Here is a 25,991-nt window from a genome sequence, read left to right as displayed (position 1 = left end):
TTTATATACTGTATGTGTGTGTGTGAGTGTGTGTCAGTGTGTGTGCGCGTCCACATTGAATTCATCTTAAAATACTGCGGCTGCTCTGCTGATGAAAATTGCTCCCTTTGGTTGGTACTGTAACTGCATCTGGGGAGAAGTATGGGTATGAAAAGAAAGGGAGCTGGAATGATGTGGGTAGGAGCCCAGATTAATGCATGTTTTCTCACCGCTTGTGTTTATCAGGGCATCATCTAACTAACAGATCATTTTACCATCCATTTACAGGCTAAACAAAAGAGCCAGAGAGCAAGAGAGCTTTAAAACACCCCCATGCATGCGCGGCCGGGGCTCGCACGGCCATTAGCTACAGTGTGAGCCATCATGTCTCCTCTATCATAAACCGTAGATCCTCTGGTTTATCAAAGGCTGGCGTGCGATGAGGAAACCCATATGGAGATGTGATGGGTTTTTTCTTTTTTTTTTAACTCACACAGGAGACACAAGACATTAGTGAGACGCATTTTCTTCTACACCGGTTGTTTGTTTGCTGCAGCTGCACCACAGAGCTCCTCAGGAATGAGACAAGTGTGTTAAAAAAAAAAAGAAGAAAAGTCTGGCACACCTGGCAGCAGAAGACGCTCGCTGTTAATTTTTACAAACCTGGGCTTTGTCAGCTGTGTCTATAACTTATAACATGGGAGATGTGGAAGAAGCCAAGTGTTGCTGTGTGCACAAAGGGAGAAGAAGGAGAAAATTAGAGCCTGGGTTAACAATCTGCACCGCGGCATCATAAAAACAGTCTTTGTCCCACCCTGACTCACTCTGTTTTCCACTCTTCTGTCTTTTACGTCTTCATTTTTTTTTTTTTTTTTTTTTGGTTTTCACCTCCCCTCTGCCATTGCTCTCTTGTCTTTCACAATCCTTCCTGCAATCTCTAATTTGCAGCTTGGTTTTTAATTGAAGATGGATCGATCCCAGACGTGCTAATTGTGCACCATCGGAGGGCTCTGAACCGAACACCCACAGCCCCGCTCGGCCCCTCCCTCACTCCCTCACTCCCTCACTCCCTCCGTCACTTACAACAGCCCCCTGCTTTCTCCTTGGCTGCTAAAAAGCCTTGTTTACTCTAGTGTCAGAGCGGGTTTAGAGGCATGTGTTGAGTATGCGGGAGATTTCCCCTTCTATTTGCTTAACCCCCCGTGACCCCTGTCTATCTTATTGTTTGCAGAGGTGTGTGATTGTGTGCACACGTGTGCGTTAGTATGTGTGAAACTATGAAAAACACGGAGAAGCGTTTTAATCTTGTTTGGAAATATGGCCTTTCTCTTCTTTTTTTTCTTTTTTTTTTGGCAGATGTTGAGTATGACTTGGAGGGACCGTGCAGAGGTGCCAGGGGGGGAGGTAATCGAACACGACACCCCATCCGCCCTCTTGTCAGGTTGGCTGGCAGGTCCCCGGTGTCGACATTTAGCTTGTCTCCCCCTGGACGTCCTTCTTTACGTCAGCGTTCAAACTCTGCAGCTCCATCCGTCACTCCCTCCCTGAACGCCGGCCAAGCTAAACTCAAAGCTCATCCCACCTCGCTCCATCCTTGTCCGGCGGCCGAGCCAAAAACAGACTCTTGTTCTGTTCGTGCTGTTGTGTCAGATATCATCTCTGTCACCATGACGAATCCTACAGAGGTGGGATGTTTTATCTGCTTTTTTCCCCCGATTGATTTTTCCAAGCTCACTCACTTTAAATTTATAACCAGAGAGCAGCTTTGTGGCAAAAAAAAAAAAAAGAAATAAAAAAACTTTTATGCCTTCCATTTTTGTGACAGGCAACTTCAAACAGAGGGGTTTTTTGGCAGAGTGTTAAAGCCCACCACTGGCTCCACTAGATTAGACTCTTTCCATTACAGAGCTAAATAATAGGGGCCGCACTAGAATGAGATGGGGCCATGTTTTATAGGTGCTACCCAGCAACTTTGGCAGGGAGTCTTGTGGGTCTGTGGCTACTGTGGTAGTGAACTCAGGAGGTGGTGCAGCGGAGGGTTTTCACAGGAAGAATGGCGGTGATAGAGGCTATTTTTGGGACTTGAATGAGGTCTTGGTTTATGGCCTGGTTATCCGGGGCTATAACCCCTATGACAAACGCATGAAATGAAAAGAAGGAGTGTAAAAAATCCCATTGAGAAGTCATTGTCCGTGGATTTAACTAGTTTGAAGCGTCTGTTTGGAGGCTCTTTTTCTTTTCTTTTCTTTTCTTTTGCACTTTCATTGAACCGTTTTCCATGAGGGCACTTTATGAAATAAAAAAAAACACTTATAGGAGAGGAGAGATCACAGGAGCAGACAAGGTGTAGTCCAATAAGTGCCAACTTACCCCCCACCCCCACCCTTACCCCTCTCTGTCTCTCTCTGTGACTTCTCCTTGGCAATATCCAACTTCATTAAAAGAGGCTCGCCGAATCTGTGACGATCTGCAAAACCTGGATAATAAATGCGAAGCAGTCCTCCTCCTGCGACCCTCTGAAGTCTGATGTGGTTTTGATGTGGAAATGGATGCTGTTGGTGAAGAGGAGGAGGAGGAGGGGAGTTAGAAAGGGGAACCAGACTTGTGTTGTAGCCAGCTGTGCCCCCCCCCCCCCCCCCCCCTCCCCAGCCCCCCCTGTCGGAGGAGAACTCTGTAACCCACTACATCTGGCTACATCTGGCTACATCTGGCCCGCTTTGGCCCGGCCCTGGCCTCTCTGTTCTTACTACACCGACATTAATGAACACCACAACAGTAATGGCTACCAGGACACAGCAGGGGAAACACGCTGTGGCGAGAGATCGGTGTGTATTAATAACCGGCGATGACGTCTGACATCTCTGTTTTGTCGACTCTGGAAGGAGGAGACTTTGTGTATATTTAGTTTGCAGCTTGGTGTTGCACATGCATGCATCTCATCATAAACTCACTCTCTGTGTGTCATTTTTTTTTTTTTTTTTTTTATAATAGTGGAAATATTACTCATGCACTAAGCCTGTTTCTGTGTCCCCAGAGCTGCTGCAAGCATATAATAAAGATGGAAGGAAGGTCTTTATGTCAGCCCTCTGTGAGGAAGCACTCGTCTGTAATTATCGCCGCTTTTCATCCCTCGTAGCAAACACACAACAAATAACCGCTCTTGTGTGTGTGACCTGGCAACATTTATTTGTAAGCTTGTTTGTTTGTGTTCTTGTGATCACACGACCAAAAGCCCCTGTTGCCCACTGCCCCCACCCAACCCTCACCCCCACCCCCTTCTATCCTCCTCCTCCCTCCCATCCCCTCCCCACACCCTCTTTTCTTCTCGGTGCATCAAGTGCATTTGAAGTTGCAATATGGAAGTCATTAGCCACAAATCCCAACAAATATAATAACAGGGCGATTAGCTCTCTCTCTCTCTCTCTCCTCGGCTGTTTTTCTTTTTTTTCCTCCTTCTCTCTCTCTCTCTCCCTCTCTCTCCCTCCCTCTCCGTCTCTCTTGTTGCCGGGGTGGTGCAGTACTCAGTGAGCGCAGGGCTTGGTCAAGGGCGAGTCCTCCTCTTTCCTTTCCCGGACTTTTTCTATTTGTAGATCTGCATGTATTTTATAAGAGGCTTCCCCCTCCTCCTCCTCCTCCTCTTCCTCCTCTTCCACCACCTCCTTCTCCCTCCTCCACCTCCTCCTCCTCCTCCTTCTCTCGCTCTTTCATGCGGTGGTGGTTCTGTTTCCCATCACGGCCTATGATGAAACCACACGAAAGCCCAGGCCCATGTGACGAATGCGCAACAGTTGCTTGGTGACAAGGGGGGAAAGAAAAAAAAAAAGAAAAAAAAAAGTGGTGCAAACTAAAGTGGGGGCTCGGGCGTGTTCAGAGGGGGAGTGGGTCTGAAGTGATGACGGTCCAAATCGGCCCGGGACAAGGATTACAAATGTCCACATCCACGGGTTCCGATGTAAAATTGGCCTTTGCTGCTTGTAAGTAATAGATGTGTGGCGGTCCGCAGGGCTCTTAAATGGTCCATTCATCTTTACGATGGCCTCACTTATCTCTTGAGTCCTTGCAGATCTGCTACTTCCCATTCCCACCACAAGCAAATGGTGCCGAAAAACCACATGGAGCAAACCCCCACTTCCCCCCATCCCTCTCCTCCTCCCTCTCCTCTCCCTCTCCTCCCTCTCCTCCCATCCATCTCCCTCCCGGTGGCAAAACGCTGCCATATTTACCATCTCATCCTGGAAAGCTAACTTGGCCGCAGCAGGGACGGGACGGTTGCCAACTAAGCAGCGGCTCGTTTCCAAAGCGGACCATGTGCAGGCTTCATCCCGAAGAACTCCAGAGTAAAAGTTCTCTGGAGGAGGAGGAGGAGGAGGAGGAGGAGAGGAGACATTTACAAAGTCATTTGGCTCTTTTCTTCTTGATACAGTGTGGTGAGCAGCGCCACACGCAGCCAAGTTCAGTCATTTTAATACCCGCTCTTTCTTTTTTGGAGGAGGAGGAGGAGGAGGAGGAGATATTTGAAGGACGTGAGCTCATTTGGGATGCAGACGGCTGCCCTGTCCCTGCCTGATGTTATCCTCTCTGACTGGGGCAGCGGCAGCAGCAGCAGCAGCAGTCGTGATTGCTTTTGGGGAGCAGTGACTCATGATTGCGCTTGTGCCGCTGCCAAACTCTCAATAGCAGTGTTTCCTTCTTCCTTCTCTTCCTGTCTGAAGCCGCCGCGGCCGCTGGCATCCGGAAAAAAATGTAAACGCAAATGAAACTCATCATACGATTCCCCATCTTCCCAAATGTATTCTTTTATTTTTTTATTTATTTGAGACATGTTAATTGAATCAGACTTCATCACACACAATTTCAGTTACACAATACAAGCAACATGACCGAAAGGGAAACGGGAAGAGCATAAAGCTTATCAGACAGCCCGTCCAGAATAACGTTAAACCCCTTTCTCTGGGTTTAAATCAATTTATAATTGTCTACAATATAGTTTAGTATTTCTTTTTTAAAAGCCCATCAGTTTCTTGATTTTTTAACCTCATCATCTAGTTTGTTCCACTGTTTGACACCAGTGACTGAGATAGAAAAGGATTTTAGCGTAGTTCTCACTCTCCTCTGCCTAAATAACATATTTCCTCTCAGATTGTGTCACTTCTCTGTCTATGAAAAAACGTTGTAAGTTATGTGGAAGGTCTCTGTTTGCGGCCCTGTACATAATTTGCAGAGTTTTATAGCTGATTAAGTCGTGTAGTTTGAGGATTTTTCCATTGATGAACAACTGGTTTGTGTGTGCTCTGTACTGGGCATAGTGTAGAATCATGTGATGCATGTGATGCAATGCAATTTCCAAATAGCATCAGTCAGAAGAACACACATCTAGCAACTCAGAGTTTCCAAATGTGCCCTATTTTATTTCATACCCATCACCACCACCTGTCGTCAGCCAGCCAATACCTCCCTACCTCCCCTCTCATTGCTCCCTGGTGTTAAGGTGGCAAGGGCACGACCCCACGTTGTAACACCATTAAGCTGTTTTTCTAATTTTATGGAGTCGCGTTCTGCCTCGGCCGCTCTCAGGTGGGATTTTTTTTTTTTTTTTTTACGATCCGGTAGCTGGTATTAACTTGCTTAAGAGAGAGAAAGGAGGAGAGCCATTTACAGACAATAGAGTGGCATCATAATTGCAGCAACCTGACACCCGGCCGTCTTCCCCGCGCCGCCGTGGAGCTCCTGTCAGCCGAGGCGATGGATGGCCGATAAGCCTGAGTGAACAACGCGGCCGAAACAACTTTAATTAAACGCAACTTTGGCTGACAGACTGAGATTTACGTCAAAATGAAGTGTTAGTGGTGCTTTTTTTTGTGGAGGATGCAAGCGTGTTTGCATGCAAATGGTGCAAGTTAAAAAGTAGGACCTCAGGAAGTCTTAAACCATCTCCTAACACAGGATTAGCACATTGACGTCTTGTTATTGATCCTACAAAACAAGAAAATAATGAGTGTTTTGGTTGATTTTGTGCATTATTGATGTTGCCCAGATCCACCAGACCTGTGAAATGACCTCAGAGGTTGCCATCTAAGGACGGACCTGGCAACCGAGTACAGAAGTTGCATTGCAAGGCCGACAGGCAGAGAGATCCCTGAAGGCATGTTTGTTTGTGTGTGTGAGTTGAAAGGAGATGGCAGGAGAGTGTAAAGCAGCAGAGGAGAGAAGAGGAGGTGGGAGAGGTGATAACAGAGAGAGGGAGAGGGGGAGAGGGAGAGAGGAAGAGAGGAAGCCGGAGAGAAAATGAGGAAGAGGCTTGTAGCACAGCTGGCTCACCAAGGGGCATAATGACTGTTGTATTGCAATGCATTAGCTCATACTCAGCCCAGACAGCTTGACTTGATGAAAGGGGCCGGTCATTGGCTAACCGCGTACATAGCAACAAGACCCTATGGAGACGAGCCAAACAAGCGAGTATTGTTTTTTTCTTCCTTCTTCTTCTTCTTCTTCTTCCTCCTCTCCTTCTCTTATTAGCATTTGATTGACGGCCGTGATGGGGAAATTGCTGTTCCGTGTGCTGTTGCTCGACATTTGCTTTGAGTTTCACGTCACAGGAATGATATATGTGCGTAAATATCTATAGGCTACATGTATGTATGTGAACTTCATGATGTGGCCCTGGCAGCAACTTTTGCTAAAGTTTATGTTATGTATGTAAAGAGCGAGAAGAAGCCTGTTGATCTGTTAATCCCACCACCACCACTGGTTACACTGAAGTGGTGTCCTGCTTTGTCAACAGTCACGGCAATTATGAGAAATGAGCAGTCACATCATAAATTTATATTTTCCATTGTAATGCCATCAAAAGGAAGAATTCGGCGGTGGCTGTTAAAAGTCTCTTGACAGGAGCCCCCCGAGGCTCAGTGAGCGCAATGAGCGGTGATGGCTCATCACGCTCCCATCAGCCATTGTTTATTTGAATTCCCTCTTTTCGGGGAAGAAAAGCCTTCCACCAGCCATTGTTTTGCCTTGGGAACCCAGCTCTCCCTCTTTCTCACTCCCTCGCTCTCCGACTCGGCCATATGGTTGTCATACACTTCCTGGAAATTTAAGCCATGTTTGTTTTCTTGTTGTATTTTTTTTTTTTTTTTGGTTGTTGTATATCTGTGGGGCCTTTTTTTCTTTCTCCCTCTCTCTCTCTCTCTCTTGTCCTCATGTGTCGACATTAATTGAAACAATGCTGCTGTGATTGATCTTCCTCGAGCATTTCGCACTTTTTGGCCGGAGCTTGAAATGAATTGTTGCCTGGGCAAAGAATACAGTTACTGCAAATTCAAAACGCATCGTCTATAATCAGTCCAAACACATTAAAACATTTTAATAGTGCAAGAGCATTTCACAGAATCCAGATCCTCAATAAAGCAGGTCGCATATGTGGCTGTGTGTGTGTGTGTTTTTTTTTTTACAAGCTCTGGCCAAGCTTTTGATTTCCATCTTAACACAACGTCCAATTCCTTGAAGCAAAATGCACCAGATTTTTGGGTTCTTGGCCTCGTTTTTTCTCACTCTCTCCATTTCACCTCTGTGTTTCCAGAGTGTTACACGGCCAACGGAGAGGACTACAGGGGCCTCCAGAACCAGACCAGCCTGCACGGGGGAAAACCCTGTCTCTTCTGGAACGAGACCTTCCAGCATCCGTACAACACCCTCAAGTATCCCAACGGAGAGGGCGGTCTGGGAAGACACAACTACTGCAGGTGCGTCCGTTTGTCTTAATCAGGAAGTCCCCTGATGATGTAACATCATGGGACCCAGGGGCGTGTTTATTACTGTAAGACTGATGACACACGATGACAACGGACGAACAGGTGCCTGAGTTTTAATGCACAATAGTATGGTTATGACTAGATAGATAGATAGATAGATAGATAGATAGATAGATAGATAGATAGATAGATAGATAGATAGATAGATAGATAGATAGATAGATAGATAGATAGATAGATAGATAGAGAAGAAAGAAAGAAAGAAAAGAGGAGTAAAAAGAACGGAAGAAAGAAAGAGCAGAAAGAAAGGAAGATGGGATAGAAAGAAAGAAGGAAGTACAAAGATAGATAGATAGATAGATAGATAGATAGATAGATAGATAGATAGATAGATAGATAGATAGATAGATAGATAGATAGATAGATAGATAGATAGATAGATAGATAGATAGATAGATAGATAGATAGATAGATAGAGGGGTACAGAAGAAAGAAAGAAAGAAAAGAGGAGTAAAAAGAAAGAAAAAAAGAGGAGTAGAAAGAACGGAAGAAAGAAAGAGCAGAAAGAAAGGAAGATGGGATAGAAAGAAAGAAGGAAGTACATAGATAGATAGATAGATAGATAGATAGATAGATAGATAGATAGATAGATAGATAGATAGATAGATAGATAGATAGATAGATAGATAGATAGATAGATAGATAGGGGGTACAGTAGAAAGAAAGAAAGAAATAGGAGTAGAAAGAATGGAAGAAAGAAAGAGGAGTAGGTAGAAAGAAAGAAAGAAAGACAGAAAGAAAGAGGAGAAGAAAGAAAGAAAGGAAGGAAGGAAGATGGGGTAGATAGAAAGAAAGAAGGAAGTACATAGATAGATAGATAGATAGATAGATAGATAGATAGATAGATAGATAGATAGATAGATAGATAGATAGATAGATAGATAGATAGATAGATAGATAGATAGATAGATAGATAGATAGATAGATAGATAGGTGTCTTGATCCTGGTGTTGGGAACCTGTGCTGCAGAGCAGATGTGTGCACATGTGGAGGGAACATACATGTCACGACTAATCTGCGTTGGTTACAATCTGTGTTACACAGTTTTATAGACATGATGAGAAGGTTGGTATTATTATTAGTATTAGTATTAATTCTTAAAAGTCAGAACCAGATCTCTGTTCCCAAAGCTCACACTTGTTCAAGTTTCAAGTTGACTTTATTGCCACATATAATTACAAGTAATTACAGTGAAATTCCTACACACCTTTGGTCATTTGCATAACATAAATAGAGATACAAGAATATAAAAAGAAGAAAAAGAGAAGAATATTTAAAAACAAGAGAAGGTTATCATGCAGCATTTTCCTTGTATTCATTATTAATACACTAATATGTGATGCTGTGATTTCCTGTAAGTCATTAAGACTGTCCTGCCTTTAGTCCCTGTCCACTTGCATTAGTTTAACTTCTCCCAGGGCTGCGTATATAGAGCTGTAAGTGTACGAGTTAACTCACAGAGCTTTTCATTCATTTCAGCTGAGCCTCAGCTCCAGCTGCCTGGAAGAATAACAACTGTTCCCTCTTGTTTTTTTTATTGTAAGGCAATCTCCTTTTGTGGCAGAGATTTGGATGATTTATCACAAAACCCCAGAGCAGCAGCTCAACGTGGAAGGCTGCCAGTCTTTTTAGCGCTCATTTTGGTAATATAATGATGATTTATGGTATAAATGTAAAACTGCTCTGAGTAGCATCTTTAAAAAAAATACGTCCCTCTGAGTTACTGTTGTTTAACAGTGTGTCGAACGTCCTCGACAAAGACTTTAAAACCCGTATCGCTGTCGTTTTTGATCTCGGGGGACCCTGCTCCGACTGCTCCTCCTCCTCTGAGTATCTCACCGGCGGGTACAGCCAGAAACATTTGGCCTTGTCATCACAAGGATGCAAACACGCTCGGAGAGTTTGTGTAAGCAAATCTCCATCCCTCATCCCTGGAATGCGAGAGAGGGGACACGGCGGCTTCGGGTGTCTAGAAAAACCCTTTCTGTCCGCTTTAGTCACACTCCAAAGTCCGACTGTCAGCGTTCGCCTGCGCTGCTGTCAAACTTGTGTATTTTGCAGACGAGACGCACTCTTTTCGTGAGTCAGCTCAGATTCAACCGAGACGTCCAGAACAGTGGCTTGGCCCGGATCTCCGAGCCCCGAAGAAACAGAGCACCACCACCAGCACCACCACCACCACCGCCGTCCCCCCTCCTCTCCGTCCTCGGCCCAAAGCCTCTGAAACATTTCTCTAAGTCATGGTTGTAAACTCATAACACAGCAATGCTTTGAAGTGGCACTGGACAGATTTGTTTTTACTTGAACTGGATGGGACTTCAGAAGATTTATGAGCAGGATCCATACAGAGGATTGAGGGAAGCTTTCCCTGCACATTAGGGACGTATTGTGTCCAACAAGCGATTCAGAATGGACGTCTTCATTGTTTGGATTTGGCTGTTTTTTCGGCCACCGGCGCAGTTCGCAGCTACGCGCCGACTCGCTGACAGCTCGTAGCTTTGTCTCTCTCTCTGACAGAGGGATTTCTGTCACACACACACACACACACACACACACACACACACACACACACACACATACACACAGACAGCACTGCAGCTACAACCACTCTCCGTCTCTCCGTCTCCCTCTCTCCCTCCGACTCCCACCCACCCTTCTTGTAAATCATCACTCATCAGCAGAGCTGTGGGGACCGAGAGTGGCCACTTCATTGTGAAAAGATGAGGGATGGCATTTATGGCATGTCTGCACAAGGTCAAGTATTTGTGCGTGTGCCCATCACGTGTGTGTGTGTGTGTGTCTGTGTGTGTGTATCTGTTGCTGTGTGCACAAGTATGTGCCCGCAAGAGGAGAGAGAGAGAGAGAGGGTTGTCCCGCTGCGGATAAAGGTGTGTAATGTTTGATTTGTTTGATCACAGGAAGTTGGCCCGGGCCGTGTTTTTTTTTTCCAACTGTTTTGGACGTAGTTGCTCAGTTTGGATTGCAAATCTCCTGATTTACATGAATTTACATGTTGCAATTCAAATTCTGCTTCCAGTATTTATTTAACCCTCTTTAACCCCCCCTCGAACCATCTCTCTCATGATCCCCCTGTTTGTCTTTTAAATTCATGCAGACATTTCTGCCCAGGATTCTTCTCAGGTTGGCAATTTTCTGATGGTAATTCTTATACACACACAAAAAAAAAGAAGAGGAAAAGGCGAACCTGATCAGCTTTGGCTCGTCTGAACTTGAGGGCAGTTTGTGGTTTTATGAGATGAGGAGCTGAAGCCGAGGCACAGGTGGAGGAGTCACTGCACGCTTCACTTTAAAACATGTCTCTGAGCACGTATCAGATGTCGAGAGGCAGAGGATTACAAACTCACCCCTCGTACCATCGCTGACTTTTTTTTTTTTTTTTTTGTTCTTTCTCCCTGGTTGTGATTTAGTCGAGAGGTCATCACAGTGGTGCTGGAGAAAGAGCCCTAACAGCCCCCACATTTCATCTTTATAGCCTGCTATAAAATACCCCAGCGAAAACAGGGGGAACTGGGCAGCAGAGGGAAATGTCACATTATTCCCCTGCAAAAAGGAAAAAAAAATGGAGCACAAAGCCTCAGGAAAAAGGACAAGAGCTCTCGTGTCTAAGCCGAGACTCATTTCAGCAGCTAATATCACATTACTGATCGGCTGCGTGGTCCAGTTAAGAATTCAGAAGTGGAAGTAAATAGTCTTTACTCCTCCGTCTCGATATCGAGCTCGGACCTCTTGCATTTAAAACAAAATGCCTTTTTTTAATATATATATTTCCCCAGCCCTGAAGTGCTTCCTCGACCTTCTCTGAACACTTCATGACATTCACAAGAACAACACCGCAACCAATCGAAGTTCTGATTTATATTTGCTTTACCGTTCCTTCTAATCTGCCGTCCCTGTGCCTCGCTGCACGGCGCATTAGTATTAGCCTGTGAAGTGTGCGACAGTTCAGTGGGTGGTTGAATAGCTTTGCCAGCCATTTCCTGCCTATTTATATGCAGGTGTGTGTGTGTGTGTGTGTGTGTGTGTGTGTGTGTGTGTGTCGTGCAGAATTTATGAGTGTCCACAATGGCTTCTAATGCCTTTCCCTAACATGCATGAGATAATGGAAATGCCAGAGTGAATAGTGCGTCTACTGAGTTGATTGTAATTGAGCCTCCATGATGTCAGGTGCAAATGTGAGGTCAGGCAACCTGCAACGGCCAAACTTGTCCGTATACCGTTGGCATGACTACATTACAGTCCCCGTGCGCCGCTTCGTTAAATCGAACAAGTTAATAGAAGTGTCCCATGAGAAGATGAACTGTGGCGCTGAAGCCATCATAGTAATCACCAATAGTCGCTATCGGTGTCATGAAATAAAGAATGTACTGCTTATATGTTAACACATGGGCTCGATCACCCAAATTACAAACAAACTGGGGTTTTCAGCCGTGCACATACTGGAGTTTTGGTTTTTAACTGCAGCCGCTTCTGGATTTGTTTCTTCCCATTGCGTATTTTAATGTTCATCTTTTTTTTTTCTTTCCGAACCCATTCTCGTATAAATCAACTCAGATTATGTAACAGTCGTAAACTTAAGTTGAAACCACCGTATGTCTGCTTTATTTCTGAGAAGTCGTGGCGGGTCAAAATACAATACCCACAAGCCTCAGCGCCTGTCGCTAAAAGGGTAGAAACCATCAAGACGCTACTTTTGTTGTTGGGTTTTCAAGAGAGTTTCGCTGCCGTGCCAAACTCCAGGAGGCGTGGCCACCTGAGATTGCTCAAAAACACCAACATTGTCTTGTCTTTCCATTGACAGCGGATGATGAACTGTGGATTAAAAAAAAAAAAAAAGAAAGAAAGAAAGAAACTTGAGGCCTCAATGTCAATGTTTTCATTGGAGCTAACTTCAGGCTGGGGAAATAGTTTCACAGAAAACTTTGAGCTCCACAGATTACCCAAAGTAACAGAGATTGTTTTTCTGGAAACACGGTCACTGCTTAATAATTTCCCGATGGTTTCGGTGCTGCAGATAAAACTCTTCCACCGTGTTGTGTATGTTAAATCCTGAGATATAAACGGCTAGGTGAGAATTTGAAAGAGTCCCTTTGTTGTTTAGGTGAATCGAGGCCTTTGAAGACATTAGTCAAGGGACATAGTGGCGTGTTTTATCAGCCACACATGACACAGGAACATCATGACCTCGTATTTGGACCGTGAGAGAACAACAATAGACAGTAGACTATACATGTCGGCCCACACCAACGAGCCCTCGTCTTCTTCAATACGTGCATTCATGCAGCAGCAGCAGCAGCAGCAGCAGCAGCAGCAGGCGGCAGTTTGCATGCTAAATCATCCAAGTCAATTAAAGAGTCTTCTCTCAGGCAGTAAATTGCCAGACTCTGATCTGCTTTTGACCTCAAATCCCAATCCAGACAAGCCACTCGCCACCACTGTCCAATCAGCATTTCTCCTCTCTGTATCGCTTTCATGTTTCTTATTTCAAATCAGTCCACTGCACAGTCACATGATATTATTATTATTATTCCCAGCATTCGCTCTCATAGTTTTATGTAAAGATTTTTGCGATTTTTTTTTTTTTTTACACGTAGTTTCACAGGGCCAGGCGTTTTTTTAATTTCAATTTTTTTTTAAAGATGATCATAAATTTTCTGATTAAGGTATGTGGAAAATGGTTATTAAAAGGAAACCGTTTGAACAGCGGCCAGACGAGAGCAGCTGTTTTTTTCTCTGTGCTCAGATGTGGAGCCTACGAGGCAAAAAAAAAAGAAGAAAAAAAAAAAAAGAAACTCAATGTGGCCATAATTGGCTCTGTACCGAAGTGTGTGTGGCTCCGACTCGGAGCGAAATGAGTCAATCAGCGTAATTGTGCCAATTAAGTGTCCAAACATCTTCTGTGATCTACCTCTGGGTATAAGGAGTGTTTCAACAAGCTCCTCTGCTGACGCACACGGAGGTGAATGCAGCCGCCCCCAAAACCTCCACACACACACACACACACACACACACACACACACACACACACACACACACACACACACACACACACACACACACACACACACACACGTATATATATGGGAGCAACAACATTTATCAGAGTTTCTCCACAAGCAGCGAAGTCTTTCTCTGCGCTGCCAAGTTAAACGAATGGATTTCCGTTCATCAAGGTTTTGCTCTTATCTGCTCGGTGGCACATCGGCTAATCTGGCGCTGTCTGCTTTCCAACTTCAGATCCACCCTCCCCGCACACACACACACACACACACACACACATGTACACATAGTATATATATTCAGTATATACACACAGATACACACACAGACAGGCACCTGGGGCAGGATTGATGATGTTTCCCTGTCATGTGGGCTGGCCTGTTCACTTTAGCCCCGTGGATGATGTTCCCATGCTTCTGCTGAAAGGGCGTGTGCAGGTGTGGGTGAGATAAAGTAAAGAGGGAGCGGGGCAGAGGGAGGAGGGAGGAGGGAGGGGGGAGTGCATGAGGAAGCACAACTTCTTGGGGACTATAGGGAGTTTGGGAGAAAAGCTCAGAGGTGCACACACCACACCGTTTAGTGATCAAAGATACCTGTGGGTCAGACGGAGGATGGGTGGCCTACTGAGGATTTCTTTTTCTCTTTTTTTTTCTATTCCTGATGGTTGTAATTCATGTCTGTTTCATTCAGGGCGGGGGGTGGAGGGGGTGATTGAGAAACTGTAGTAAATTACATAAGTGGCTATAGATGAGTTCCCGGGAGTCTCATTTCAAATGGCACCATTAAGCCCGTGATATACTTGCTGTAAACTACGCGTACGCGAGCTGCCGCGCGTATCCTGCGTCGCGTCACCTCGCGTCGATATGTGCGTTCGGTCGCAGGATACGCATCAAACGGACGCAGGATACGCGCGGCAGCTCGCGTACGCGTACTTAACAGCAAGTATATCGAGGCCCTTAGACGTTGCCGGGCTTGAAAGGGAGAAACAGAGGAAGGGTATATAATCCAACGTTTTGATGGTTGGACCCAGTTCTTCTTTTCAACCATTTCAGTCGTAGCCTCGGGCCAAACAAACAGGTGTCTGGGTGGAGTAACAAACAGATCTGGGCTCATGATACAGTGTTGAAATACGCTGGAAAACAAGAGTGGATTCTTGTGAACATGGGAAATCATCATGGGTTGGGAGAAGTCCATCCGAGGTCGAGGCTGCTTTGATGGTGGAGCGGTAAAAAAAAAAAAAACAGAATAAAAAGAAAATGTGACTAGATAAACTCTTCCTTCACACGTTCCCATCGCCGACAGGGCTGCAGAGGAAGAGAGCAGTAACTGTTTACCAGATATTGAGAGTGAAAAGCTTTAAGCCACTTCAACTTGAGTTCAACCCAGGGAGAGAAAAAAAAAAAAAAAAAAGTCCTAACAAACGACATCTTTGTCAATACCTCATTCTGAGTGTGAAAAGAGAGGAGGAAACTCGGGATAGTGTTTTTGATAGGAGAAGAAAAGAAATGGAAACGCCCTTCACAACTTTGCTCACAAAAGGCGAAACAGGATAGTGCAGTGCCGCGGGGCGATTTCAAGATGCTACAATGAGGTGTGTCAAGAAAGAAGAGAAAAGGTCTCCAGCAATTACAGTCAGCGCTGGAAGAAAAAAAAATAGCGTTGTCATCTTAGAAGACTTTTTGTATATATATATATATTTTTTTTCTTTCTCAGAGATTGAACGCCTGAAGCAGCGCAGAGAGACGAGCTCCCGCTGCATGTTTATCTCTGTGATTAATTCATCAGCAGTTAAGGTAGTCGCCATGCTGGTCGCGATTTACAAAAGTTGCACGATCAACCCCTGGAGATATGGAGGCTGCACAAAGCTTTTAGGTATTGGCTGTCTTCAGCCCGGCTCTTCATCGCTTTTGTGAGTGAAACTGAAAAGCAAAAGCACCAAGGGGCCTGTCAGCTTTATTATGACGAGTTAAAAGTGCCCTCGCGAGGTTCAAAAGAGGCTGCGGCCTCAGACAAAAGCTCTGCCCCCATCACGCATCCCTTTTTTTTTCTTTTTTTTTGAGGTCTGTATCTCTGGCCCAGAACAAAAGAGTCTGATCGACCTCCACCCAGTTAAAGCCTGATGGTCCAGGCCCTTTGACTGACATGCATGGTCAAGCCTATAGAGCGCAGAGGTAGAAGCTAAACCAACAAGCGCCAACGGGGCTGGGGGGCGGGATGATGATGATGATGTGCTACAGCGGGATGATTGACACAGCCGAGATAATCTGCCTCTGAAACAATAATGAGAGTTCAACCCTCTCTGCAGCCGGGCCTTCAGCTGATCCTTGTCTTGTCTTTTTTTTTTTTTTTAACCTTCAGGGCCCATCAGGGACATTTTTGTCCTTTTTTGGCAACATTTTCACCTTCCTTTGGCCCCCATTCTGTCTGTGTTGGTGATAGTGACACAACTTTTTGTAATGAAGCCTTTCTCAAGTCAAGTTTAGATTTTTTTTAACAGGGCAGCAGAACACAGTGAAACTATAACTAAAATGTTCACTTCTGAAAAACTGCTCTAAAAATTAATATTTTTTTCCTGTTTTTTTTTTTCATAAATCTCTTAAAGGCCCCATGCTGTGCACTTTTCTCTGGGTTTATTTACCTGCTGATATCCCTAACAAGATGTATCATTGGTTTTGAGTACCTGTGATCTGCTTAATATCGTCGATATTGCCCCTTTCTGTTGCCTCTTTCTGGAGTTCTAACAGGCACAGGTCATTTGGCCAATCAGAAGAGAGAATGAGAACCTCTCCTCTGATTGGCTGACTGTTTTAGAGTGGCATGTAGTCGGGCCAATCACAGGCAAGTAACTGAAACCTAAGCTGCATTCATAGAAATTGAAAAATAACAACTGGTCACGGTGGGCGGAGTTACCTTGTGTGTGACATCACAGAAAGGAGGAAGTGCTATCTGCTCGTCTCAAATAGAATGTTCCTACAAATGAGCGGTGTGTGTTTCTCCGTTTATGACCAGTTTGATGCATGGGACAGTATATACGTGGCCCAGAGACCTCCCCAAGCATGAACAAATAACCAAAATCACATTTTTCATGCCATGGGGCCTTTAAACCACTTCTCCTCTGTCCAAAACTACCAAATATTCAATAATTCTGAGGATTTTAACCCTTGAAATGCCAGTTTGATTCCTTGATGTCACTGTTTTTTCGAATGAAAAAAACACAAAAAGTTAGCTATTTTCTGTGACTGGGGGATTTTTTAAAAATCTGTCTTGGAAATGTCAAGGATTCCTCAAGATATTGGCTTTATAGCATCATTAGTTTTTCTGTGCTGGCAGATTTAAAAATTTGCCTCCCTTTGACTCCCATACACTTGTCCTTTTCTTTTTCAACTTACATCACCTTTAAAACTTCATTCACAACAACTGAGACTCTCAGGTGCCAATTTTCTGATCACAAATCCGCTAAAATACATGTCTAGTGTTTTTGCTCAGATCTGCTCTGGAGCTAGTTTTTGAAAAGTTTCCCCAAAAAACAAAGACAAAACAAAAAAAACAGATACAAAATACATTTCCCCATTTAACCAGCTCAGCCGGTCTAACCTTCACCCCCTCTGTGTGTGTGTGTGTGTGTGTGTGTGCAGGAATCCCGATGGAGACGTTCAGCCGTGGTGCTACATTGCCGATCATGAGGACGGGATCTACTGGAGATACTGTGACATCCCTTCATGCCAGAGTAAGACGAATTACTGCCACTCCTTTATCATTCTTTCTGTTTCTCTCTCTCTTTTCTCTCTCTCTCTCTCTCCGTTCCATGCCCTCGGGGCCGTATCATGGGCGCACGGAGCGACCATTTTCATTGCTATGCTCATCTGCTCGCCTGCTATGAATAGCTTTTATAGACTGTGGGGCTTGTACACAGCTATTACCATCTAAAAAATGCCTCTAATTGCCTCCCGTCACCCCTCCTCCTGCTATGCCCGGGCCTGCCCTTACTTTAATGCGAGCTGTCAATCACTGCCTCCGTGTATGTGTGTGCGTGAGTGAGTGTGTGTGTGTGTGTGTGTGTGAGACTATGTGTGTGTTTTTTGGATGTGTGTTCATAAGTTTCCCCTTTGGCTTTGTAGCTTGTTTTGACACGCTTCTTGATGCGAGTGATTATATGCATCTACCTGTTTGTGGATGTATTTGTGTGTTTTGTTCACATGTGGTGTGGGAAAGTGTTCCTGTCCAGTGCATGTGTGTGTGTGTGTGTGTGTGTGTGTGCGTGTGACACAGTTTGACAAACACCTACAAAGAACTTCTGATCTTTAATCCCATTACTTTCACTCACTCCACCTTCTCAATCAAAAACAAACGTATACGTCACTCCTCCAATCTCTTAAAGGTCCCATATTTTATACTTTCTGGGTGTTTGTAGTTTTAGTACCAAAAAAAAAAAACATCTCTTTCTCCAGCTACTCAGAAAACAACAGGTCGGTGTCAGCCAATCAGAGGAGATGAGAGGATCTGAGTCTGTTCTCTGATTGGTTGACCGTTTTTCTGAATGATTGAGTCGAAACAAGCACATTTCAAAACAAACAAACCAACACCAGATCCAGTCATTGCTTTCTTGTGACTTCCTGCCGGTTTATTTTAAGGCTCACGGTGTCTGAATATAGACTTGTGTGCATTTCTCTGTGGACTGAGGCTTTGATGGTTTCACGGTATTAATATAGAACTAAGTCCTGCTTTGTAATTAAACTGGAGTTACCACCTCGTGGCCGTCTGCCTCCACCACTCTGACTAATTTCAGATTACATCCACACAGTCATGTAAAAATGAACCGTTTGTGTGAAGTCTCCAGTAATGGTTAAAAAAAAAGTGTTTGGTGAGGTCACACACACACACACACACTGACCGTTGACCTTTTAGCCACAAACCTCCAGTCAGTTCATCCCTGAGACCAGATGAGCGTTTTCTGTTTCAAAGAAATTCCCCCAAGGTGTTACGGAGATATTTCATTCACAAGAGGATAATTGCAGCTTATGAGGTCACTGTGATCTTTGACCTTTTGACCAACAAACTCCAATCAGTTTATCCTTAAAGAGGAACTATGCAAGAGTTTAAGCTTAATTATGCTACATTTTGTTTTACCTTAATTAAATAAATGACTTGTAACTTGTTTCAGGGTGAATGGAAGCTCTCTGCCTTCCAGCGTCTCTTGGCTGAAAACCAACTTTGCAAGATCAAAGCCTCCGACTCAGTCGCGACACAAACGCGCCCTGTAACCTGTCATTACTTGTTTATGACAGATAAGATTACACGAATATACCCGTCACAATATAACGTTATCTACCGCTCTATTAATTGCTTTCTCACCCGCTTTATTGTAAAGGAATGCACATGGCCAGGAGGAGGGTTAGCAAAACAGCGGAAAAGCGACCAGACTTACATAGTTGCCCTTTAAGTCCAATGTTTTGCATGGAAACCTCAAGGTGTTACCGAGATATCAAGTCAACAAAATCCCTCTGATACAGTATTGGACGTTTTTAATACTTTTAGTAACTGAGCACAATGTGAAAGATAAAGGCAGCTGCTAAAAAATGTATTCAAGCAGAACTCAAATATGCAGCTTAACTAAAATCAATATTTGATTGATTTTTTCCCCCTCTTACATTCCCTTCTCTGACAAAAATCAACCTTGACTTTTCCTCGGTTTCAGATCTCCCCGTCTTTTCTTCATCCATCTATTTGTTTTCCCTGCACTTACACCTCACATCGTCTGACCTTAATATTTTACGTGTTACAGGACTTGAAATGTAATGCTCGACAAGTTTCGATATCCCTGCTGCCACAATAGCATAAAGCCCCATGGAAATTTCTCCAAAAGGTGAAGCACAGCACTCGACACTATAGTTGTCAGCCTGCGGAGGTGCAATGCAGTGTGTCTGAAGATGCTTTTCATGTTGTGTCGCTGCAGCAGTGACGGACCACCAGGTCTCAAGAACCTCCCAGCGCCTCCAGCTGCAGCTCTATTATCCTGTCTGAGTAACATGCTTGACCAAAAGCCTGCTGTTTGAATAGCTCAGTACCCATTAACCCATCTAATAATGCCTGTTGGCTGGACGGCTTGTGTGTTTGTGTGATTTCATGTGTATAGGAGCTTGTGTGCGTCCCATTAGACTTTTGACTGACCTATTTCAGTCAACTGTCCATTTAACTCAGCGCGTCGTCCAGGACAGTTCATCCCAAACCTTTGTGGTTTGGGATGAAGTGGGAGAGCAGCCCACACACACACACACACCGTCGTCTCCGCTTGGAGCCGGGTTCGTCCCCTTATCTTTTAGGGGAATTAGGCCAGCTTTTGTTCCAGATGGGTTTTGCCATGTGCCGTTTCAGCCTTGTTTTTGTCTCGGATCCAGTGCCACGCAGAGTGTAAACCCATCCTCCAACGGCTGGGAGCATCGCCCATATCGGATGCTGTCTTACATGAGCGTTCCCCTTTTTGTTTTTTTTGGGATTTGAGCATTAAAAAGTTGCACCAAGCCCTGTAACGTAAGAAAAAAAAAAAAAAAAAGGAGAGGAGCTTTGCCGTGAGCCAGGGGATCCAGTGTCATGAAAACACGCCTGTTCAGCGGAGACAGTTTCTCCCTGCAGGGATACCGGGGAGCTTTCAGGCGCGAATGCTCCGTCTCATCTATTGTGAAACCACAATCGCCACGTGGTGCCTTACCTTCTGGCGCTGGCTGCTCTCAATCTGCTGCGTTCTGAAAACGCGCCTGCTGCCAAGCGCTCGCGCTCCAAGCCCTCAGTGTCGGTATCCTCAGTCTGTCTGTGGCTGGCAACAAAAGGGCTGAAAAACACCGTGGTTGTGCCAGAGAGAGGAGAGGGCAGAACAGTGGTCTTTGTTTTCATTTTGTCTGGCTTTTGTTTTGTCTGCGCCTTCGTTTTGTCTACGTTTTTTTGTGCTTACGTTTGATGTCGAGTGGTTGGTAGTTGGTGGTGGCCGCCGCTGCATGAGCTCGGGCACCTGGAGGCTGCCAGCGGTCGGGCCTGTTATCCAGCTGGGCTCCCTGTCATCTGGGGTCATGCCACCCTGGTGAGGGCTGACACACCCTGGTGGAGCGCGCGCTGCCAGGCGGGAACACATCGTCTGACAGTGTGGATTATAGTGTAGGTCACGACTTTTGTTGATCCCGGTAATCCCTCATGGCAGCAGTTTCATGTGGTGGAAATTATCTAAACATTTCAAAAAGGCGCGCTGTCAAGGCACATCGTCTACTGTACAAATTGCCATTTCCACAGTGCGTGTATGTGTGTGTGTGTGTGTTGTCCTGCAGAGATGACGCCGGTTCTTGAGGCCCCGGCTCATTCCCAGGCCACTAAATGCTCAGCTAAGCATAGCCTTGTCACGAGTGTTGTTATTTATTGAAGTCCAGTCTCTGAAATCGTCTCAATCTCCTAAACGAAACGACTCCCGAGCCGAACTACAATGAATGTCAGCGTTGAAAAGTTACAGCGGCGTTTGGAGGACTCCTTTACTGCAGGTCAGTGCGGTGCTGATGCATTTACATCAGGCTTTATAGAGCAGAGGAGGCTTAATGTTGTCTGGCTTAGCAATGAGGTGCACTGTATCTCTAATGAGGTGTGAGGAATTTATTAGCAGAGCCTCTAACCAAACCAGCAGGTTCACCACAGACAAATTAGGAGCTGACGGCTAAATCCATTATTAAGGGACTTTGATTTTGAGGTTTTTCACACAAGTAGGGAAGTCGGAGGGTTTTCCCAGAAGGCCCTCGAATTAAAGTTTCGAGTTACTCGAGTTGAAGCCGGTTTCAATCCGAGATAAGCCGAGTTAGAAATTACATTTTTAGTCACTTTGATATAAAGTCAACTCACATTATTGTGATTGATGCGACCGTGATGGTTTCGTTTAAGAAACTGAAGAAAATCCAGTTAAGGCTGATTCAGTTTAGTGTTCATAAAACCCCACAAATGCAAACTTAGAGCTCCACTTTATATCTGGATGTTGTAATTTATGGCATGTGCAAATGATAAAATACTTGATGATAGAAAATGTGGTGCTTCCTGTTTCTCTCTCTTCTCTTTTTTTTGTTGTTTTTTTCTCAGCGCGTCCTTTCACACCCTGTTCCACACTGGAAGGACATTTTGTTTTGGTGTGGCTGCTTTTACTGGTGGCGCGTACGTTTGCTTTGACGATATGCCCTTTATGATTGTGATTGACACAGGGTGAAACTGTCTGGGTGAAGTCTTGGAGCCTTTGCCAAGACAAAGACGCTTTGATCTAGTCCATGTCAAGGGCTCGTCTCTCAACAGCGTATATAACCCAGAAAAACTTGTTGTGTCACTTGTGCGCTGTGGTCCTCCTCCTGCAGCAGCAGCAGCAGCAGCAGCAGCGAGCTGTCAATCCCAAACGGGGGCAACGGACGGCCTCGGAGGAAAATGCCGACTTTAGAATAAATGTCATGAGGAAAATGAAAGAAAAAAAAAGGATCGTTAAGTAAAACTCAAGAATTATAGCAGGCCATAAACGCTCTTCAAAATCCAATCCTCCTCACCTTTTATTTTGCAGGACTGGAGTTATTAAATCTCCTCAACACCCTTTTTTTTTATAGCTTTGGAAATTGCACCGAGTAACATCACAAAATGACAATCTCATTTGCTGTTGTTTATCACCAAGGAGCAGGTGCTGAGATTTCTCACTTTGGAAAACAGACACGATGATGATAGGAGCTGTTAACAGGATGGAAAACATAAACATCCTGAAAGTATTATTACTTTTTTTTGTTCTCGTAATCCTCTTTATGTCGCACGTTGTTATTGTAGATGACAATAGAGGCCGTGTTGGGTAATGAGGCTCATTATCTCTACGCCGTGAATTCCCGTAAGCGACGGCGACACTTTGAGATGCGTGTTTGTCATGGAGCTGTCAGCGTCTTTATACCCTATACACTAACAGTTAACTGCACACAATGAATGACCTGAATGCTTCACCACATAACTCTACTAGGTCACACTTTGATCTATTTTGAACAATCGAGGGAACATCTGATCAACCTCGTCTCCACATCAGCGATACCACATCCATCTGGCAAGCGAACCGGCCGCACCTTTTAGGCATTAAAACAAAGTAGTTATGTGTTTTGTCTAAGGTTTTTTATTGCTTAACATTAAGGGGAAATATGCAGTGATGAGATGTTGCCCTCGTTGCCAGTGATTTATGCAGCAGCTAAATGGCACTTTGAAGTTGTGGGACAACTGAGTCAAACCCTAAATAGTCATAAATAGTCATACTGCAGCATAGACCGTATATCTTTGTCTGTTCGTGCCTCCTTTGTTCGTCATGTTGGGTTGTTGGGTTGGGACTTTACAAGTGTTTCTTTTTAAACTTCGGTTGCTGTCGATGCTGTAAAATTTCCATGAAGCCGTTAGATTTATAGTTTTATGAAATGCAAAAAAACAAAAAACAGGCCTCTGCTATCTTGTCATGGAGAGATTCCTACTCGATGACTGGGTGAAAAACATCAACCACAACCATGTAATTATATTTTTCTTGATCAGGTTGTTCCTTTGGACAGCACTGGCCCAAACTTTCCTCCAGTGTGTCACTGTGAGGTTGATATCTTTATTGCTGTGACGTTCATGGTCCCCTGAGGATGTTCACTCATAACTATTAACAGCATTCGCCAGATGTTTTTTCCTGCAGCTTCATCAGCAGGTCATAATTTCCACTTACTGTATCTGCAGCATCTCAACAAAAAAGGAATAAATGTTCAGACGTTCATGTTCCCCAGTGGAGGAACCTTCAAGGGAAACTATGCAAGTCTGGTTGCTTTGTTGCATGTGCATTTTGTTTTCAACGAAGCCGGCGAGAAGTCAATCCATGGAGCGGTGGATAACGTTATATATGATCTACGATGTGTGTATTTGTGTAGTCTTACAGTATCTGTCATAAACAAGAGGTTACGGGTTACAGGGCGTGTTTGTGTTGTGGTGCCGCCGAGACGAGAGCTGGGACAACAGGTCGGAGGCTCTGATCTTGCAATATTGGTTTACGGCCAAGAGACGCTATAGGTGGAAGACAGAGAGCCTCTATTCTCTCTGTAACAAGTCATTTAACTATCACATCCCCTCCAACAGCATTCGCCTGCAGCTTCCACTTATCTGCAATATTGCAACACAAGGAGAAAATATATAGACATTCATGTTCTCCACTGGAGGAACCTTAAAGACTTTGGATGTCCACTGGATTTTCCTGTAGCGACCTCTGTAGTGCAGACAATCGTATCCCCAACCTGGATGGATTTCCCTCAAGTACTGACATTAGAGTTTGTCCAATTAGCCACAAAACCAATGACATTTCCATTTCATCCGCAGGTGTAAAAATCATCCAGAGCCGCTGAATTCTTGACATTTGTTCTCAGTAAATGGTTTTCAATTAAATTAAAAAAAAAAAAAAAGGTTGTGGATTAATTTTCATCTTGGTAAATGTTTTGTTGATAAAGGTACGACACAACTGGTTTAGCGTTTAAGCGAGCGTGGCCGTTGTTTACTTTAGTTTTTTAGAACTCCCCTCAATGCCAAAAGTCACAGTCAAAACAAGAGGATCCATACTGCAGCCAAATTAACTAAGTAATACTAAGCAAATACTAACTGAGAAGCATGTCTTCCTAAATACTTTAACACAACAGTAAACCAATTTGATCACTGTGCAAGACCGTGGGAGCTGTGAGTGAAATAGTTTCTGGTTCAGGTGGTGCTGGATACAGGAGCGAGGGCCAAGAGGTGTCAAAGCAAATCAGGATCAGTCGGTGCGTGAGCAAAATCAGTTGATGTTGAAAACCAAAACAGGCAATAAGCAGTCTGCTATATATCGTGTAAGGATATTGATTTATGAGCCGCGCGGAGATAAAGAGGCGTACCTGTCTCTGCACCAGTTGGGTGCATCCAACCATTTAATGCACTTAGTAATTACACAATATAACATGCACACATAACATTCCTTCAATGACAGCGCTGCTCATAAACGTGGATCAGGTTGGGAATGGAGAAAAAAAAAAACACAAATGCATCTTTGACGGTTTTATGACCGGCAGGAAAAGTTAGAACGGCTGAATGAAAGTCTGAGACGAGAACAAAGTGCGAGTCAAAATAAGCAAGAGGCCCGAGACAAGTCGAACATGTCGGACATGTGGTCTGGAAGCGGAGCCCAGACTGCAGCAGCACCACAGCCCTGCCTCGTGGCTGTTGTGGTTTGCCTGAACCAGGGGATGCTTTCAGGTTCTGTTATTGCAGTATTTATCTCGCTCTATGTCATTGTTTGCAGAGGCAGAATATTTCCCCTAGGTGGTCTCGTACCAGCTTTCACCACAGACAACCCTCCCGGCCAGCATACTGAGGCAGGTTCAGGCATCACTGAGCAGAGCAGGGTGTGTGTGTGTCTGTGTATCTGTGTGTGTGTGTGTTCCTGTACTACTAAAAAAAAAGAAGAAAAAAACTATTTAACACGTCCAATAAAGAGGACATATTTTTGAAGTGAGCTCATTTTGGCCATCCCATCCCATCCCATCCCATACTGTACCTCCCCTGTTCTGTATAAGTTGAAACCATAAGAAGTGAGTGTTAGTTCTGCTGATTCAGTTTAAATGTTTGTTTATTGTTTATTGTTTATCCCACACACAAGGGAAAGGATGTGCAAAAGCTGCACAAATTTGTTAAACACACAACGATTTAGAACAAAACTGTGTGGCTTCCCCTACAGAACTACATCCACATGCACCGCGCATATACAGTATACAACCAGTGTGGGAAATGAGCTTTCTGACCTCACTGCCCCGGGCTTAGATGTAAAAAAATAAAAATAAAAAATACCTTACCGAGATTATTTTCTACAAACCAAATTGATAATCACATTTTTTTCCCTAGTATCTTTAAGTTTTGTGCATACAATAACCACAGGTGCTGTTTGAGTCAAAGTTTTTGTCTTTTCTTTTTTCCTCCTGGGGATGGAAGTTAAGTTTCACACTTGAGACTTTAATACAAAATGGAAAATCGTGTGCTGAAGCTTAAGAGACACAAATCCGAAGAGAAAAGAGAAAGAAGATCATTTGCAGAGGTTAATTACAGCCGGTTTGTGTCCCTGACGTCTGCTTGACGTTTCCCCTTTTACCTACATCAGATCTGCCCTTACCT

General features: G+C 44.3%; 1 protein-coding gene across 1 annotated transcript in view; it reads left to right on the top strand.

Annotated features, from left to right (window-relative positions):
• Nucleotides 1-25,991, top strand: part of kremen1 (kringle containing transmembrane protein 1) — a gene marked incomplete at its 5' end in the record, with an annotated part of 72,213 nt that overhangs the window by 15,424 nt on the left and 30,798 nt on the right. The window contains 2 exons of the mRNA XM_083979172.1: nucleotides 7,556-7,718; nucleotides 17,441-17,532. Of these exons, the coding sequence (XP_083835298.1) occupies nucleotides 7,556-7,718; nucleotides 17,441-17,532 (255 nt within the window). The remainder of the gene's footprint in view (nucleotides 1-7,555; nucleotides 7,719-17,440; nucleotides 17,533-25,991) is intronic.

This window comes from Trachurus trachurus (genome assembly GCF_905171665.1).
Source record: "Trachurus trachurus genome assembly, chromosome: 9".
Classification (NCBI taxonomy): domain Eukaryota; kingdom Metazoa; phylum Chordata; class Actinopteri; order Carangiformes; family Carangidae; genus Trachurus; species Trachurus trachurus.
Note: the sequence above shows the minus strand (reverse complement) of the source record. Positions and strands in the feature narration are given on the sequence as shown.